Source organism: Apteryx mantelli, chromosome Z (genome assembly GCF_036417845.1).
Source record: "Apteryx mantelli isolate bAptMan1 chromosome Z, bAptMan1.hap1, whole genome shotgun sequence".
Taxonomy (NCBI): domain Eukaryota; kingdom Metazoa; phylum Chordata; class Aves; order Apterygiformes; family Apterygidae; genus Apteryx; species Apteryx mantelli.
In genome coordinates, this window is record NC_090020.1 from 57,672,289 (window position 1) to 57,691,612 (window position 19,324).

Consider the following 19,324-nt stretch of genomic DNA (forward strand, 5'->3'; position numbering starts at 1 on the left):
TCCGCAACATAATACAGGCTATTTACCTGATGGTAGGGGGCAGAGCTAGAGAGCTGGGTTGTTTTAGCAGTTCATAACTTGTATTATACCCTTGTAGCACAGCACTTTGGGGCCAGCCAGCTCTATATAATTAACCAATCTTGCTGGGAAATTTTATGTTTTTTCTATCAGGATGAACAGAAATGGTATCGTAGAATAGGCTGTGGTTGGGAGGACTGAAGGGAAAATGCCTCTGGCTGTGATAGTTTAGTTAGTTTAGGATGAATATAAGACTTCAGTTTTGGGGGGGGGCGGGGGGAGTTGTGGTGCTCAAGTCTTGCTCTCAGAAGAGATCTGGGTTGGTCATATTGAGTCCTTTCTCAGTTGAGAAAATAGGCCAGGTACCTTATGTTCAAACAGGCAGCACATTACAGAGACTGTCTCTGTTACCAGCCTGTACACTATGTAGTTCTTAGACTGCTGTAGTTTAACCTGAGTTTAAACTAACTTAACAGCTTTATGGGGTGGTAAGTATTAAGGTGGCACGTTGGTGACTTCCGTTGCTCTCTTCCGCTTTAGATAATTTTCTTCACTGAGCAGAGCTAAACTAGATCTGTTACCTTGCGTCATACAAGCTTTTCAGTGTTAGGTGAGAGGAGGAAACCAGCTTTTTAAGTATAGTGAAACATGGATTGTTTTAACTATCTATCACTTGTATTTATCACTAGTCTTTTGGATTAACTTGGACACTGTCCTGAAGTGCAGCTGGCTATGACAATTAGGTTTGTACTAATATACATAGTTAGGAGGGCTTGAGGAAAAATGTGCTTGTTTTTGTTTAGGATCATCTTTATGTGACCTGACTTTGTTTTGATATCTGTGTTACTTTAAAAAATACTTCCCTGTAGTATATCCATCTTCAGTGATGATATATGTGATATGTATATAATCTGCATTTAAAAGCAGTCTATATGTAATGATACAAGTATAAATGTATATCATAGGCAAGTTTGGATAGTACCGTCTTTTATGACAGTTATCTTTTATGATAGTTGCCTGACTGTTTCCAGTTGCTTGTAATACTGCCAGTTTGGCATCTTTCATAACGTATTCCTGGTTTGGGCTGATATTTTTTTCAAAGAGTGCAATGAAGGATTGTATGGTGAAGCAGAAGTTTTGGCAGTCTTAATTCTGGCAATCTTAATTCAGCTAGGTTTTCTCTCTTTCATAAGATTCATTTATTGGAGTTCCTTATATAACATATGTATTTAAAGATAAGAAGATCTATCCCCATATCTTATCAGTTAGACCTGTTTGTCTCTCAGCATGTCAAGAGTAGGTTCACATTAAAGGTCCTAAGAGAGCAGTGGATTTTAGGAGCAGCCAAAAGCGTTGTTAGGGAAAAGACTGACTGTAGGGCTGCCTACATAGGTACTGTGTGTATAATTCAATTTTTTGAAAGGAATCTTAAAAAGATTTTTGTTTTACTATCAATATTACCATCTTCCCCTCCGATAGCTCCCCATATTGTGGCCCAGTGGTCCACAGAAGGGCAGGACAGGAGAGAAAGCCCAGTGGGGTTGCTGTTTGCATGAGGGGGTGGTGTGTGTGGCTCCTCATTCATACAAAACAGGAGATACCGTGACTCCGCTCTTTATGGCTGGAGCTACATGCTGGCCGTGCGGAGGAATGGCCGTAACTGCCCTGAGCGTTAGAGCCGTGGTGGACCCAGCTCTTTGAGTAAGCTTCCTTCTTCCAGATGGCAGTGGGTACAATGCCACTGTGAGGTTTTCCCTAATTTGGAATAGGAAAAGCAATGCATCCGTTAAGTTTGTGTGTTTACCTTCACATTAATGTTTTAGAAGTCTTTAAAATGAAGGCAAGGACTGCTTTTTCCTGTATTATACCACACCAATATTTGTGTGGATGTTACTTAATAATAAAATAAGCAAAAATCTGCATAAAGATTAAAGATTTAAAAATATTTTTAAGAGCTTTAGTATATAGTTAACCCTGAAATACTCAAGTTCTCATTATCACAGGTATGGATTTTCTGTCACCATAGGGTATAAAATAATTGGTGCCCTGAGGGAGAAGTATCCTGAGTAGATAACCACTCGAGTTTTACACCGTTTGCAATGTAACTGTGGGACCAAGCTAGTTTACTTGTAGCTAAAATCAAGGACTTTGCTAGTGAGGCTGTCCATCATAAGGGAGCTGTAAGGAGAATGCTAGTCACTAACAGAATTTATTTTCTCGCAGGAGGCGCTGTACTTAATTCCCAAAGAAATGAGAGTTTTCAGCATTTTTAGTCTTATTTATCTTTGGTAAACCATTTGTGTTTAACTCTATGGGCACTGTCATTTTATCTGGCTTTTTGGTGGGGTGGTAGAAGAACTACTAGGATGCAGACTGACTGGGGGGCCAAATCTCCTGAGAAGGCAAGTTGTTTCTGACCCGACCATCTCTACTAGATGTTTTATGCATTCTGTACACAGTAGGACAGAGCCATTCAGAGGACAGTAGACAAAAATTGATTTACAGTCTCATTTCTCTTTAGTAATTTGAGTTCTAAATGCTATTTATTAGAAAACGTAAGAAAGAATTTTTGGTTGCTGTTTTAAAGTATCCTAAATTTAAAAAGTGTCTCTGTGGTACCTCAGACTATCATTCCAGGTGGAAAGTATCTTAGATAAGGCACAATATTTCAGATACTGAAGTCCTTAGAAGAACATCTAAAAAGCCTTGCACAGCCATGTCCTCTGAGGGCTGAGCCTGCTCCCTCTGCTGTCTTTTGAGTGTGGGACTGATCTCTCTCCCTCTTGAGTTCTGCTATCCCATGAGGTAGCATGCTGGACTCCTGTTATTGTTAGGCTATCCAAGACAATTACTTTATAACAAACAACTGTTATCACAAAAATGTTAGGTCTTCATAGATTTTAATTCTGTTCTAACACTTAGAGATGTTAACTCCGTCCTCAACAAATTTCGTTTATCCAGAGGAAAATGTTCAGATAATGTGAAAAAAATTAGATGTTTTACAGGCTAGCTTTTAATTAGTTTTAACTTTATCAATTTTTTTTTCTAATCAGCAAGGCTTTCCTCAGGCTGAAATATTAAAGCTTAAACATTCTAGCTGCTCTAGAAAACCCAAGTTACAGATAGATGTCTCAAAAATCTTACTTAGTGGACTCAATTTCATTATAAATGCTGCAGTCCATGCATTGCATGTAACATTTCAGTTAAACTAAAAATGCTTGAATACACAGAGGATTTTCACAAACGCTAACTTCAGTCATGGTGAGGCTGGTCTCCCTTCACATCCTTTGTAGTTGGTGGAAAAAGATACACTCCTCCAGAGGATGACTCAGAGCAGCTTTCTCTTTGTGTTGGCTATAGAGGCAGCCTGAGGAGATGAGCCTCGCTGGGCTAGTTAGTCTTGCATGGTAGGGAAGGTATTCATAAAGGCTTTATTCAGTGTTATAAGTAAATTGAGATATTTCAGCATATATCTTTAATTTTCAGATGCTTGTTATTTTCATGAAAATGTTGGCTTTGTGCAGACATTTCTGCTTGTGAAATTAACTTCAGGAAGTTTAAGGAACAGCTTCATTCTTGAGAAAAACAGAGAAATCTCTTTAAAAAAATAATAATCTAGGGGGTTTTGTGTTTTTTTTTTTTAATTCCAGTTTCTCAGTGGCTTGAAATAATCACATACTTGATATGGAATTAAGGATTTATCCTTGAGCACCCATATACATGAGAAATATCACTGATTTTAGAACTGCAAAATTCACTCTTGAGGCTGTAAGGTAAAGGATGTATTGTGTTACATGCCAATAATTCTATCAAGAATGGAGCTGATTTCAGAAAAAAAATGGCTTCTTCAGCATATTCTGTGAAAACTGGATGTCAATATTAAAATATCTGTGAAGTCATACTTTTAGGACAGAGCAATAATATTTACAGCATGATTTTGAGAAGTACAAGGTATATCTGTAGTCTGTATTTTAGTAGGAGTAACGCATACCAAGATATGAGGGTCCAAACAAGAACCCCTTCCTTAAGCAGAGGAGCAATTTCATGATATAAATTCTGCAGTTCAGCTCTTTCTGAAATAGTGTTTGGTTTTCTGTCTGTATACTTTCTTTTCAACCTAAAATCCAATCTGGGTGGAGAAGGAATTATTGAAGGTTTTTTTTTGGAAGGTGTGCAGATAATGCCAAGACTGCTGAATCATTCCCAGGCGACCTGGGAATAACACCAAACCTCTCTAATTTCCATTTCATATTCAGAAGTCACTCTTTCAGCCTACTTTTTCCACATAATAACTGATAGCATGTTTGTTCTTTTATGCTTCATAACTTGGAGAAAACATAGAGATCTAGAGAAACTTACCATTATTAATGACTGTCTTTATTTTTAAAATGGGAAAGCATTTAACTATTGTGTGGCATGCAGTGGTATGAAAATGGGAATACATAGCATGGCAGTCTTAAAATCTTTGAAACTAAAGTGTGTTTAATAATTGTATTAATTAGATGATTTAAAGACTCTGTGGCAAATAACTTAATTAAATGGGAAAATGAGGCTATAAGATAGGTTTCACTAGCATAATTGTACCAAGTATAAATTTTCTATAGAGGATCATCAGAGAACAGAATGGAGCATATTTGGAGCAGGAGGAAAAAACTAGCAATAATCAGCCAGCTTTGTGCAGTCTATGGTGGCTTAAACACAGTGCTAGTTAGTTGTAGTATTACTCAAAACTCATAGGTGGACTAAGCTAAGTACCTGCAAAAATTAGTTTTAGATATCTGCCTTTGACCTGATTGGAGAATGGATGCAAAATGATTGGTCACCATTTAAAATTATTTGGAATAATGGTTTCAGGACTTAGCCATGTTTGAGTGTGCATATTAAAAATGTGTAAAAAAAGGATAATATGTCACTTTTTGCAGTCATTTTATCATGACTGTAAAAGCTGTTGAAAAAAATACCGAGAAAAGACCATAGAAGCAATTTTGTATTTCAGCAATTTTATATGTAAAATTAATGTTTCTGATCTTACAAGGCCGATGAAAAAATTCAGTGCAGTGCATGTAATATGTGTCACATTATATGTGTTAAATAATTTTTTCTATCATTTCCCTGTTAACAGCATTTTAAGAGAAGCATCTTCAAACTGTATTCAAATTCCTAATGATTGAGAAGGTAGTGGGTTAAAACTGTGGTCTGCAATGTCAGTTATTCAAAAAAGACGTGATCTGGAAGTGCAGCTTGGAAAAATATCACATTGAGTATTTTGTGGTTGTTAAGCCAGCAGACCGAAGCAATCTTGGGCTCCAGGGAATCTGGAGGAGGGGTGTAAGTGTCACTTCTGGAAAGAAGTCATTTCATTGAAATATCACTGCAACTCGGCTCCAAGCTGCAACAACAGTGTGTGTGTCCTCAAGTGCCTTTAACTTGTCAGTAACATGGTTATTACTGATGAATCTGAAATACTGTTGCATCCTAACAAAAGTGCAACATAACTCAGTTGGCTCACATTTAGTACTTTGATTCTGTACCTAGATATACATTATTAAGTAACAGAGTGCTTGGAATTAAGCTGAAATAAATGTCCTTACTTCAGTAGCAAACTGTCTGGAAACATTATTTGAAGTATTACTCTTCTTTTTTTGTATCTTCATAAGGAAATAGGAAAAAACCAAATATTCAGCTTCTAAGTATAGTTTTATTGCTTTGAAATAGAAAATAGGCAATAATTTGGTAGACTTTATATTTAACACACGTTATTTTTGCACTTTTCCTCATTTTTATGAAACGGTGAGCATTCTATTGATACCTTTGTGTACCTTTGACTACCTTTGTGTAGTGGTGATTTTTAATAACTTCCAGGGAATAATAGTTTATTTTTAAGAAAATCTTTTCTTTATAACCATACTTTAGAGAAATCCTTCCCTGGGAATATAAATAATCCAAGGGAAGATGAGCTAAGAGACAGAATTGAAATGTTGCCTTTGGACAAGAGTTTGAAATCCTTTCATTCATTCATAGCAAAGGTTTCTTTAGAAAACCTTTCTGTTATACTTAATGATATATTTCCAAACTAATATATAGTTTTCAGTTCTGTAATAGAATTTCACTATCTCAGCTAAGTAGAATGAAAACCCCAGATTGGACACTGGGATACAGTGAAGCAGACTGTAATCCTACTTCAGATACAGTGAAGCTCTGCTTACTATGAGGTCGTTTCGGGGTTAGGATTACTACATGTGGAGAGAAGAATTATCTTTTAGGCAGATGGACTTCCAGTGTATCCCATCTTGGTGAACAGCTCTGCTACCTTTGAGTAAACTGAGTCAAACCAATTTTTTTTTTTCAGAAGAATAAATGTGAATTTTTTCTTCTGATAACAGACCTATAACTTGGCTATTAATAGAATTACTCCTATAGTTCATTATATATTGTTTATCACTTATAATAGCATATAAGATAGAGTGAACAGAACTACAATTTCAAAATTCAAGTCAAACTGTAAGGAGTTGCAATTTGATAAAAACTGAGAAGTTACAAGAATAGCATTATGACCCTTTACAGTTACACTTTCCAGATTGTTACTGCCATGTGAATGCCTTTCTATTACAGAACAGAAATTAAACATTTTAGGTAAATATATATGAGTGAACCTGTACCAAAGATTTAATTGGGTTTTGTGAGCCAGATTTTTCAAAGGGCTTCCTTGTGTGAAACTGAGGAATCTACCTTTTCGGGCAAGATCTTTAACTGATTGTAAATGGACCATGCCACTCATTCCAAATCTAGATGCATTTCTTGTGTGTACAAGTGAATGTCCAAAGGCTCTACAGAAGGAATATTAATTTATTGCCAATTTTTTTTTTAATTTGTTCAGAATGGTGAGTAGATCTTAAAGAAAATGAGAAGGTTTATAGTGGTGAATTAATGTACTTTTTAATAGTCATTCTCTGATTTGTGGTAGGTAGAAAATAATGAAGCACTATTACTGTAACTTGCTAATAGCTTAGATATACTTGATAAGTTACAGGTTGAAGTGTCTACAAAAGGAAATTTGCTGATCTTGTTACAATATTGACTACAGTATGTCTGGCAGTTTGAAGCTGACAATGGACAGAAATCAAGCACACGGTAAATGAGATTGGAAATAATAATCATTGATCATTTCCAGAAAAAAAAAGATTTAAATTCCCTAGTCATGAACTTGAAAAAATAGTACTGCAGACTTATCCTATGTCATTCAGGAAAAAAAAAGAAAGAAAGAAAGAAAGGACAATTTTTTGAAAGTTCTCCTAAAGAAGACAACATATTTATGTCAGAAATATTCTGTATAATATACTTAACGTGTACTTTAATATGTACTTAATATGTACTTTTTGCATGTGTGTCTGTTCCATTGTTTTTTTTGTTTGTTTGCATAAAGCTGGAGAATGCATGAAATTCTGTGAATTAGAAGGTATTCTTTAAGACAAACAGTAACAAGTAGGTAAAAAGGTAATAAGTAGTTAGATTTTTGGTGCATTACACATATCCATCCTTTCATAACACAACGATCAGTGCTTAACTCAACAAATGTTGGAAAAAGGAGCATATGAGAAAGTAATGACAATAGACAGTTGGCTTTTGGATTATATTTTGCTCTTACATTGCTCTTTTGGTGCATCAGACTGGTCACAGCAAAACATGATGGCCCCTACTAGACTTCTATTCCTATGTTTATTTACTCTTCTCTTAATTGTTGTCTCTAGATGTGATGAATTAAGCAATACTGATTTGGAAAGATACTTGACTTTCATATGACTTACTTGCATATTCATCTCAGAGCTGTCAAGTGACTAGCAAAGTCCTATTTATACTTGGTATCAATATGAGTTTTAAACATGGGGTTCAAGGAGCTATCTACCAGAAATTAAGTATTTTCTGCTTTTCCTGTCAACAGTATGCTGCTGTCATCAGTGTTTCAAACTGAGTACCAACAGCAGCTGTCCTTTCCCTGTGCTCTCCTTTGCACCACTCCTTACGGGTCTCTGCTTTTATCAAGGTGTTTGAGAAAAGCAGGACAAGATCAAGCCACCTGCAATGCCAAGGCTACTGTTTTCTATGCTAACCAGAGTTTCCCCTCTTGGTACTTTGCCCATGACTTAAATTGTGAACTTTTCAGTCAAGGATCATTTCTTTGTTCTACATTTCTTTGTTCTTTTCTTACAAAGCAGAGGCCAGTGAGGTCCTAGTCTATCACTGGGTATCCCTGCTTACCAGGAGACTTATGAATAATAACAGCAGCACATAAAACAAACGGTAGGTTGTGTTGTGAAATGAAGTTACAACACAGTCTTAAGGAGTTCATGTTCCTTGTTTGGTTTGTGTGAATTATCTCTGTGTTAATGACGTCACATGTACATAAACAGCACTAGTGTGGAATGTTGAAACATTGCTTCTGTTATTTTGATTGAACCGATGGTATTAATATCCTCCCTGTGAGAATTCTTTTAGTCTGGTTACTGTGTATTTTGGTTGTATATGTTTATATGACAAAGTTGTGTTAATATTTCTATACCATAATTTGAAAAAGACATCTAAATTCATTTAGGTTATAAAGCTCAGTGATTTTAAAAGAATAATTGGTTTATTTATTACAATATCAAAATGATCCTTAACACTAGGTAAAGTGCCAATTGTATCTACATTTGAGTGCTTGAGCTTGAGGAGTGAATTATGTCTTAGTCACATTAATGTTTAGATGAAATGTAAAATGATACTGCATATATAATCCAGCTGGCTTTCTGGATTTATCTACAGTAGATTTGTTATGAAAATATCACTCTTGATGAAAAAATCTGAATTTCAGAAAAACTGATTTAAGTGTTATTATTTCTAAAGATCTTGCCAAAATTCTCATGACCTAACTTCTCTCTGAAGCAGGATTCAGAAAGAGGAAAGAAAGCTAAAGTATGTCAGGCATTACTTAACAGTGGTTTGAAGTACCTCAACATCTTTGTCTGCTTCTCATTCAAAATCAGATGTGAAATTTTGGAAAAATCAAAGAAAAGCTTTCAAATTTATCATTAAAGTGAACAGAGTATCAGAAAAAGAATACAAGTAGCAGGAGTGCCTACTCCATAGAATATTTTCAGTAGATGCTGCTAAGACCTCAGAGTTCTGAGATCTATAATAAACACAAAGTTTCTTGGGCTTTTCTGTTGGTTTGTTTTTCCTTGACCTTGACTTCATAAAATTGGTGTATACAATTTATTAATACAGATTGCAGCCAGTTTTGCAGTTGGATATTTTTGATTAGTTCATTCAGGTTGTAGGACCTTCACAAAAGCAGGTTAGGAGTTTTTTCTTCCAGAATGCCTTCTAAACCACATTTGTGCTACAAAATGTTACTAGCATGTAAAATTTTACATACCTTTGCTGATACTGGTAATTCACTTTAATATCTTCACCTTGGGCTGCCTTTACTAATGCCATGTGTTCATGGTGCATCATATTCTCAGTGTACCAGGTTGTACAGCAAAAATATGATTTTACCCTAGTATTAGGGGGATAAGTACCATCCGACAGAGGCTCTGTCAGCTAGAAAACTGCAGATGGGAATATCAACAGGCTATTGTTTCCAGAAATATAAAAAAGAAGCATGGCTCCAGGTGACAGTAAAACATTCTCAGCCACACTTCACTTGTGTATGCTATGTGATATAAGATAATGTGCAGGATGTTGTATCCAATGTGCAAATAGCTAGAAAAAATATCTTTAAAAGAAAAAAAGGTCTTTTTAGCAGTTTTAGGCCCTTTGTACAGAAATAATCCTTTTTCTTTTGGGAGGAGTGAATAAAACTAACTCACTTGACAACACTGGCAATCATCTATGTCTTATCAGTTCCACATCTACACCTCCTTCAAGCCAGAGTTGTTGATGCAGCCACTTCCTCCTCCTGACACTGTTGCCATGTTCTCAGTAAACTACTGGTCCCCCTTGATCTTTGATGCCAGTTTTAGCACCGTTGAATCTTTGACAGTGACTTGAACTTGCCTGCGTCAGGCACTCTGTTGCTCGTAGTTTCAATGCAATCTGGAGGCACTAGCTTGTCCCTGCCTGGAGTACAGCATGGACTTTTGCTTGCTGGGGTTGCACAGCACAGCTCACCGGTAATGTGCTCACACTTTACCGCAGAAGCACAGAGGACAAGGCCACTGCCTCTGAATAAGTCAGTAGCAGGGGGTTGCTTGACACTTGATGCAGCTGATGAAGAAGTGGGTATCAGCCACCTGCAGGAATTCAGCAGGAACTCGTCCTGTCCAGCTAAAGGAGCAGAATTAGAGCTGATGTGGAGGAGGTTTGTGAAAGAGGCCAGATGATGAGGGAATTGAGTGGGTAAGAATGACCATAGATCTGCCTTATATGTGAGGTCCAACTACTCTCACCCATTCCAAATAGAAGTTTAAAAAAATGGAGATTGCCTTTTTGTGGAAATAGTAACACCTGTTAAACTTCTTCCTTTGGGTAAAAATAAGGAAGTCTTGCTCTAAACAAAATACCTAAAATTAAATGCCCAGACTAGTGAAAGAGCCAAAGTAGGATTTTTATGGATGAACTCAAGTCCTTTCTTCGTAAAATATTTTGATCACATACAGAATTCTGTCACAAACCATTTAGTATGATAGCTTCAGAAAATGACCTGTGTATTGCAAGTTGCTCTGCAGATTTTTATATGTGGTTCCAGTATTTGCAGATACTAAATTAATGGAATAACTGACCTATTTGTATTTTTATTTGTTATTTATTTTGTAATTTCTTTATTGATAAAAAACAGTCTGAACCTTGGCTATTAGTAGCTACTGATCAGAGACTAGTTTTAATATTTTGATATAATCATCTGTTTTTGCATTGTCTAGGGTTGCTTGGGTAAAATAATAAAAGTTCTTGATAGTTTTTATTCAAGTAGACCATTTTAATTAACAATTGTGAAAAGATATCTCAGTATTTTAGATACAAAATCAAATAAAGTTTTCCATTTTTAAGGAGGTGAAATCTTGTAAGAAGCGATTAAACAATTTAAATTTTCCTATTTCATCTTTTTATGAAAAGCAGGGGAAGCAAATTGCAAATATTTAAAATGTCAAACTAATGGAAATATGAATGATGAACAACTTGTAATGCATGTGAAAAGAAGCTATGGTTTGCAGTTGGACTGTGAAAGGAGAACTGAATAATTCATCAGAATAGACTAAATAAGAATATTTCAGTGCAGCTGTTGCAGGTTTGTTTATTGATCTACCTAGCATTAGTTTTAAAAATGTTCATCATACAGTGTAGACTAGAAAACATAATTACCTAAAATGCTGAAGATGCTTTATTTCTCTTCCTGAGACTTCATTGCCCATAGGGGAAAAAATCCCAAACCTAAAAACATGAAAACAGAAACAAACCCAGTACATTACATAATGAAAGGTAGAAATTGTAGGTTCAGCAGCACCTAAGGCTGAATTGTTGTGGAAAGCCCACAGCTGCAAAATTCTTACAATTACCAAGGCAGTGCTTAATTGCCACTGTTTAACAGCGGTGTGGCAAAACTGGCTTACTGTTTGGCAATGCAAACTTCGTATCATTCTGTCCTCCTTCCCACCCCCAGAAACATAGGTGAGAGGTGGTTCTACATATGTCTGTAAACTAAACAATGTAATCAAGTCTCAGATAATTTCGGCTAATTAAAATGAACAGTACCTCCCTGAAACATCACGGTCTGCAATCAAAAAATGACTAACATCAATAGAATAGATTAATTTCAATGTTAGTAACTAGCATGAAGCAAAGAACTGGTTCCCTTCTAATTACGGTCCTTTCTCCAGAAACCACTAGAACTGAGATTAATTAAATAATTCAGTCTGGATCACTTGCAGTGTAATCACTTCCACAAGGTCCTGCTTTACTTCCCCTTTCATCATCACAAAGAATTCCCTTTGGCCAACCTCGGTTTTATCTGAGGTGTGATAGGGCTGTTCAGGTCTCTTGGCCGCCTTCAGAGCACCTCTTCAAAATGGCACTTCAATCCTCAAGCTTTCAGAGGAGGCCATAGAAGCTGTCCAACCCCACATATTTGCTTCATCAGGCACCTCTCTCTGTCTTCTCAGTTAATAAAGTCATACAAAAAACATTCCTCCTAAAACTCGTTTACTTTAGAGCCATACCCCTTTCATAGGAATCAATAATGGCAGCATCTCCAAAAGTAATACATTTCTTGACATCTAGAAATGTGTGAGATGATAGAATTAGGTTCATTCATTACTATGTCTTTAGATCTGGAGACAAAGAATTGTTCTGCATGACTTCCACTATTACAGCAGCCATTTTAGCAGGCCCTGAGAGTCATGTGCGATTCCCTCAGATTCACTGAAGAATGAAGCTGGATTCCTCTGGTATTGTTGCTAAGTCAGATTTTAAACAACTGTGATCAAAATATATTTTAAAAATATTGAGACTTAATTACCAAAATGTTATCTGTAGGCATCTTTTAAAATAAAGCCTTGTTAGGAAGGTTTAATGGCTAACAGAAATCTTACATATATAATTACCTTCTTCCTCCTCCCCCCCCCCCCAGTTTGGAATAATAACAATCATCTCCTTCTCTCCCCCTTTTCTTTACTGTTAAGTACCTTTAACCATTTTTCTTTTACTCTGTTCTGTTCCATCCCTTTTGAAATGATCTGTGAAGTGTGGAAAACAAGAGTGAGCTCTGCTGGGGCAGATCCCCTCACCCCCATAGGAACACTATATTGCGAGAAGTCACTCTCTCCTTCTCTTACAAATATTGTTTCATAACCTGCAGAGTCTGGCGGAGGCCGCAGTTGAGAAGGACATCTGAGAACCATTTCCCAGTTGGCATTAAGGCACTCTGATATGCATTAATGCCTGATCTAATCTAGTTTCAATAATGCAAGCAAGAATGTGGTACTTGGGGTGGGAGGCTTCTGAAAACTGGTCGTATATCAAAGGAGATGCTGCTTAGTTCTTTTTTGTGCAATCTCTCCATTTACAGCATTTGATATATCTGACTTAATACTGTTGAGATGTGTTTGTCCAGCAATTTGTTTTAGTGTCTTCAAATGCTTTTATTCTGTAACATCAACTGTGTTGGATGTGCTACAGTGCTTTGCACATGACCACCAGGTCATGCAGACACAGCTGAGGTGGCATAAGGACAAGAAGGCATTAGGATGCGAGGAGGGGTGATGTTGTAATCAGGTTCATCATTATTAGCGCCTTGTTAATGGGCTGCTCCCTCTTAGTCTGAGACTGCACTGCAGAGTATTTTGGACATTTTAAGGTGCTCAGACTTTTAACATCATTAATTTTCTCCATCAGTGATGTTACCGTTGTCATTCTTTATCTAGAAAACCCTTATATCTGGAAGCAGGATCCAACATACTTCACTCAAACTGTTTCTGCACCTGTTCATGGTTTTACTTGACATTATGATCTGATGCTTGGTTTCACCGAGTCCATTTTTTGCCTAAAATGCCTCCAGACTTGCTCATCCACTCTCCTTTGGAAATGTAGCTATTCTGAAAGTAATTAGTAGATATACACAGAAGCTATGGAAAAGAGAAGATAACAAAATTATATTGTACTTCAGGAATTATTTCTCTGCATTCACACCACTTTCTTATTTTCCTCTCTGTCTGGGAGTCCAAGTCAGTGCCACAGATCTGGGAGAAGGACCAGAGATGTTCCATCTGGTAGTATGCTTTCCCATGCAGTCAAGCTCCATGGTACTCCAGTCCCATGAACCTCAGGCAGTGCTCAAGGAATAGCCATTACTAGCAGATAACCATCTTTATTTGCTGCAGCTTTACAGAATAGCTTCATTCATTTATGGTAGTCCCTCACAAAAAGGTATTATGATTCAAATGTGGTTGCTACCTCCAATTCATGTGACTGACTTTTTCTGTCAATTGCAATTATATAATATTTTAACACTGATCCTAAAAAACAGATCTTTGCATAAATAAGAATGTCCTTTATTACACTAATGATATCTGTTTTCTAGGGAATCAAACGCTTGAAACCAGTTCTGAAGACAGTACTTTTTACAATCTTCATACTTTTATAGTGCATTCTGGACTTCTGTTTGAAAAGAAAATACAGTGTAGATGCTAAATATATTGCTGGTAGTTGTTCAAAAAATTGATTCTAAAGCACGGTTTAAGCCATTGAAAAATCTGTGGTAATTAACTGAATATTTCCTTTTTGCTTGGTTTAAAAAGGTCAGTCCGTCTTTGTGCCAGTTTTCAAATCTTTCCAGCATTATTCTTTAGTTTCCTAGACTGTGTGCCAAACACCTGGGAATATAATTTACAGATCAGCATCTTTTGGATAGCAAGTGTGAGAGTACAATGAAGTGATCAGTTAATGAACGTACGTCATTCATATTCTGTAGGGCAGATATTGGCAGATCATTAGTCAACTGCAAGTGTCTCTCTTTGCATTGTGTGTGCATGAATACTTTCACAAATATTGTAAGTCTTTATAAGTCATTCAGCCTTATGCCCTAACAGAAACATATTGCAGGAAGAAAGGCTGCTAGAAATTGTAAGTAATTGAGGTTCCAATACATGGCAACAATAACAGTTTGGCTTCCCTTTTTGTGATGATCTCCTGCTTATAAATTGCCAGGAGCGATATTCTTTACTTGCTTATTCCAACTGAAGGATTTGCAAAGGTAACTAATTTCATCCTCTGATTCACTTCTTAGAAATCCCTTTTTTCTTTTCCTTTCCAAAAATGTAACCTGAATTCTTCTAATTTGTCATGGTGGTTATTTTGGGGGTTGGTAGAATCGTGAACATTACCCGTAGAATCGTGAGCATTCCTTTTTGTACTGCTTGTAACAGAACCTTGTTTTGAAGCTCGATATAATTCTGAAAGAATATTACAGTCTGCTGAAATAATCTTTAAAGTGCTTGGAAATTGCTGGTAAAATGCATAAATTAGTTTCTTTATCCTACATATATATCGGTGTGCATGAGTGGGGATGTTTGTACTCACATAATAAAAGCAAAAGTGTGCAAGTTACATACTCATTTGTGTGTATATAAACATACATTCTCAGATAATTTTTTTTATTTAGTCAAGATCTATCTAATTGATGCATATCTGTATATCCATGCAATCTCTAGCATCCTTCCCCTCAATGTATAGTTATGATCTTTAACAAATCGCTACGCTTGTATAAAATAAGACTAAACATTATACAATTTTCAGTTACCTTTGGATGAAACAGTGATATTATGCCATATCCAGAGAATTGCTTTCTGCATTTTGGTCACAGCAGGTTTTGGGGTTTTTTTTTGGCGGGGGGTTTTGTGCCTACCATGCAATGACAAAGGTTTATTTTCCCTTTGTTCTTTTCAGAGTGCTGCAGCAGCTCCCAGTCCAGTGCTAGGAAACATTCCCCCAGGAGATGGCATGCCAGTAGGTCCTGTACCACCGGGTTTTTTTCAGGTATTCAGAAAAATTATGATTACAGGAATTTTAGGATAGAAAATCCTCCGTAATACTGTTTAAAAATCTGTAGAAAAGGTCCTGTTCTAAACTATATTTCACTATATGGTACAATACTTGAGAGTTATTTTTTAACAAAGGAAATAGATGGAAAGGAAGGGATCTCTCTGACTAACAAGTATTCCATTTGTGAAATAGAACAGCATAACTCATTTCAAAATTTCAGGGATACAAAATGGTGCCGGTTTATAGTCTGAGCTTGAAAATACTTGAATATAATTTTATAACAATTTCTTATGATAAAATATTAGAACTGCATTGGTCTTTTAAAGTAAGAATTCTGTTGGTCATGTTTAGCTCTGTGTTAGAGCCACAAGACAAATTTTTAAGATACTCAAATTTCAATGGGAATTAGGCCTAGACAATTAACAATATCCTGCTGAGCATCTGTTTGCATTGAAGATCCCAAATCCAATGTCTAAAAAACAAGCCAAGGATTTAGAGCATGCATTGCCTCTCACAAGGTCATAAATGGAATTAAATACCCAGTTAACACTTTGGACATGAACAATACAGAGTACTAGGATGCAAAAAATTGCAATTTATAATGCAAGGCCGAACTAACAATTTTAGTCCAAGGTTGAATTGGTCATATGAGTGAGCTTGTATCTCCACTTGATCAAAGCTCAGTTCTTTTTCTCTTCACTGGCAAACTGTTGCTGTGCAGCATTAGATGTGAATGCTCTAGAATTGAAACAGTTCTTTAAGATGGGGCAAAACAGAAATTTCCACTTCACATACTTGATCTCATGATGTGAAAGGAAAAATCCAGATTTCCAGGATTGTAATGGGGGGAAAAGTTCCTGACAGGAAGCTTCAGTTCCATGAAAACCAAGCACTGAAATCCAGGTTGATACAGAGTAGCATCTTTTCTCTTCTTCTATGAGATATATAGACAAAAGAGAAACAGATTTCATCTGAAAATGAAGAGATATTTTACTGTCTTACCTCTTTACAGCTCTTTGCTCTCTTATCAAAATGGTGGTTGTAGAAAAATGGCAGGATATTTTTTTAGCTCTCTAAAAACTTATCAGTAGTCTCTATTTCATGTACTGTTCTGAATATAAGCGACAACAGATTATTTGCATAGCGTTCCTTTTCCCACAGTCACAGAGGGAAAGAGTGCTATATGCAGTATTGATACCTACCTAGAGAAATCCTGAACCTGGCATGAGCATGCTGTTTCCTTGATTGACTCAGAATCTGAGGCAAGGTTTTAAATACATGAATGAAAGATATTTTGCAAGTGAAGCACAAGATATCATATAGCTGCCAGTCACAATATCTTCAGAAATTGGCAGAAGTAATTCATTGTTTTAGTTCTGATTTTCCTGTTGGCTAGGTAGATTTTTTTTAACATTTTTTTTCTTAATTTTTGATATTGTGTAAATATTTCCCTTTTTCTTACTTTGGCTACTCATTCTAGCCATACTGTCAAAAGAATTACAATTTAAAGTTTACTTTTATTTTCTTAAAATAAAGAAGGGAAAGGGCACAGGAAGGACAAGTGTGTGAAGTATAGAGGAGAGAATAAGTATTTTAAAGGTTTTGCAGGAGAAGGGTGTGGAGGTTTTGTTTTTAGCTACATAAGCGCCAAAAAGCTTCTCTCCATTCTAAATGCTGGGGGATGTAAGAAAGACAAGATGATATAAATTTAGAGTTAAGTACGGGTAAGCTTAATTTTTCTCATCTGAAACTAAAGATTTGCTCGGAGTAGTTTACCTCAGTGATGTGCTCTTTCCTAAGACTGTGGGGACAATAGAAAGGAAAAATAAAGATTCCTCCATAGGGAAAAGTCTTTCCTTTTCTGTTCCACTAAAGTTTCCATTCTCTTCCCCAAAAAACCTCCCAGTACTGGCTTTTTATCTCAGAAAAAAAAGAGATCCTTGTTTATCAGTGTCTGAATTCAGTCTTATTTGAAGCCTGCTCTTTTGCCAAGGCCTGGGATTGAAAATAAACTGAGGAAAATTCATTTTCACTGTAAGACAGTTGGTAACATTAATCAGAGCCATAATCAACTCAACAATGTGTCTGATGAATCTTCTGCAAGACAGGTTCCAAGAACTGATCTGCACAGTCCAATTAGTTTGGACTCCTCCAGAGATTACCATTCACCTTTTCTTAAAACTGCTGAGTCCTTGTCATCATGTATCTCTATAACATGCAAGACTCATTTTGTGTCCTTTGTAGTTGATAGAGATCTACTTTCCTCGGTCAAACAGCCTAGTTAACAAAACAAATATTTTTCAAGAGATGATTCATTTTCTCTGTAGTTTTTGTCTGTTTAAGAATATATACAAAGAAATAACATTTTAGTTAGCAAACCCAACTGTAAGTTTGATGGCAAATGCATTGATATGATTGGGAACAATCTCAACAAAAGGGAGCTAAGCCAAAATGAAGGCAGGTTCATATCAGTGTGCTGAAACTATTATGTGTGTATAAAGCATGTATGTACAGACATTCCATGATAATGTACTGTGGTGTTGGGGAAAGTGTCTTTTAGTCAAGAAGCAGCTAATATCTGATTGAAATGCCTTCAGAACTGAATCTTACCAATGTCAATTTATCTGAGGACAAGAAAATATATTTGCAGACATCAGCCCTGAGTGTGAACCCTGAAAACTGAGGGGCATCATCCATTGCCTTAAAAAGTAGATGAAAAGGCAAGCAAGAAAGAGAAGATCATGGGCAAAACTTCCTACTTCTTTAATAAATGCTTTCTTTCTGGTGCAACCTAACTAGTAAACCAGTTTCTACTCTTCCACGGATCCTGACTGATCACCAGAGTAACCAAATCACAGAAAACACGTTCATCTGTGAATGCTGAGGAACTCCAGTCCCTTCTCTATCAGTTACCAGTCTTCTTTCACTGAGGAACAGGAACGTACGCTTGGATGTGTCACAGACTTCTAGATTGTGCAAGTGAGCAGTTGCGTTTTCTTAAGAGTCAGAAAATTATAGAAACAGTGGTAGAATGGTATTTCTATCTCTATTTAGTTCTCACTAAGACTTTCCATTACAAAAACATTGTAACAGCTCAGCATTTTGCAACCTAAAATTTATCAGTAGGATCATCCTGGAATTTATAAAATTGCCTTTCATTGCATTCAAGAAAATGTTTGGATTGGAACAAGTTGGTCCAGCTCTGCTGGGCTAACTCAGAATTGACAGAGTTGCTTCTCATCACCAATTCAGGGAAAGGCAGTAACTTAGATGGGGACTGTACTGGGAACCAAGAAACATTACACAAGTTCCAGTTTTGCTGGAACTGTTGACCCCTGCTGTTAATTCTGTGTCCTTTAAAAGTATTTTCTTTCTTTAAAGGATCTAGTTCACTAGTATGATACACCCACGTAGGCAAAATCTGGGAGCAGTATGATTTCTCAGAAAGAATCTGCCAAAAGCTTTACCCTGTTCTTTGTAAAATGAGGTATTCATGTATATGTAGTAGACCACTGCCACTGACATTAAGCAGCAGTCTCTGGAGTTTTATACCTGGTGTCTCAATTTCATCTACTGGTGCGTATTACTATATAGCTTCTAATTTCATAGCTGGATTTTTTGTGTACACAGGACCTCATCTCCTTTCAGTACACAGGACAGGCAATACTCTGGAAATAAAATGGGGTTATACAGTAACTGCATCTGCTCCATAGAGTAACTGAGTCTGCTCCTGCTTCATATGCTGCAAAACTGAATGTGCAGGACTACAGGAAGAGGGAATAGAATAGTTTTGTGA

The 19,324-nt window shown here is 36.4% G+C and overlaps 1 protein-coding gene across 2 annotated transcripts in view; it reads left to right on the top strand.

Moving 5' to 3' along the window:
* SSBP2 (single stranded DNA binding protein 2) overlaps window positions 1-19,324 on the top strand; it is a 192,723-nt gene that overhangs the window by 117,187 nt on the left and 56,212 nt on the right. Inside the window, exon 5 of one of the 2 annotated variants that reach the window (XM_067316051.1) lies at window positions 15,433-15,522. The exons of the other annotated variant lie outside the window; for it this stretch is intronic. Coding sequence (XP_067172152.1) covers window positions 15,433-15,522 — 90 coding nt within the window. The remainder of the gene's footprint in view (window positions 1-15,432; window positions 15,523-19,324) is intronic. 2 annotated transcript variants of the gene reach the window in all.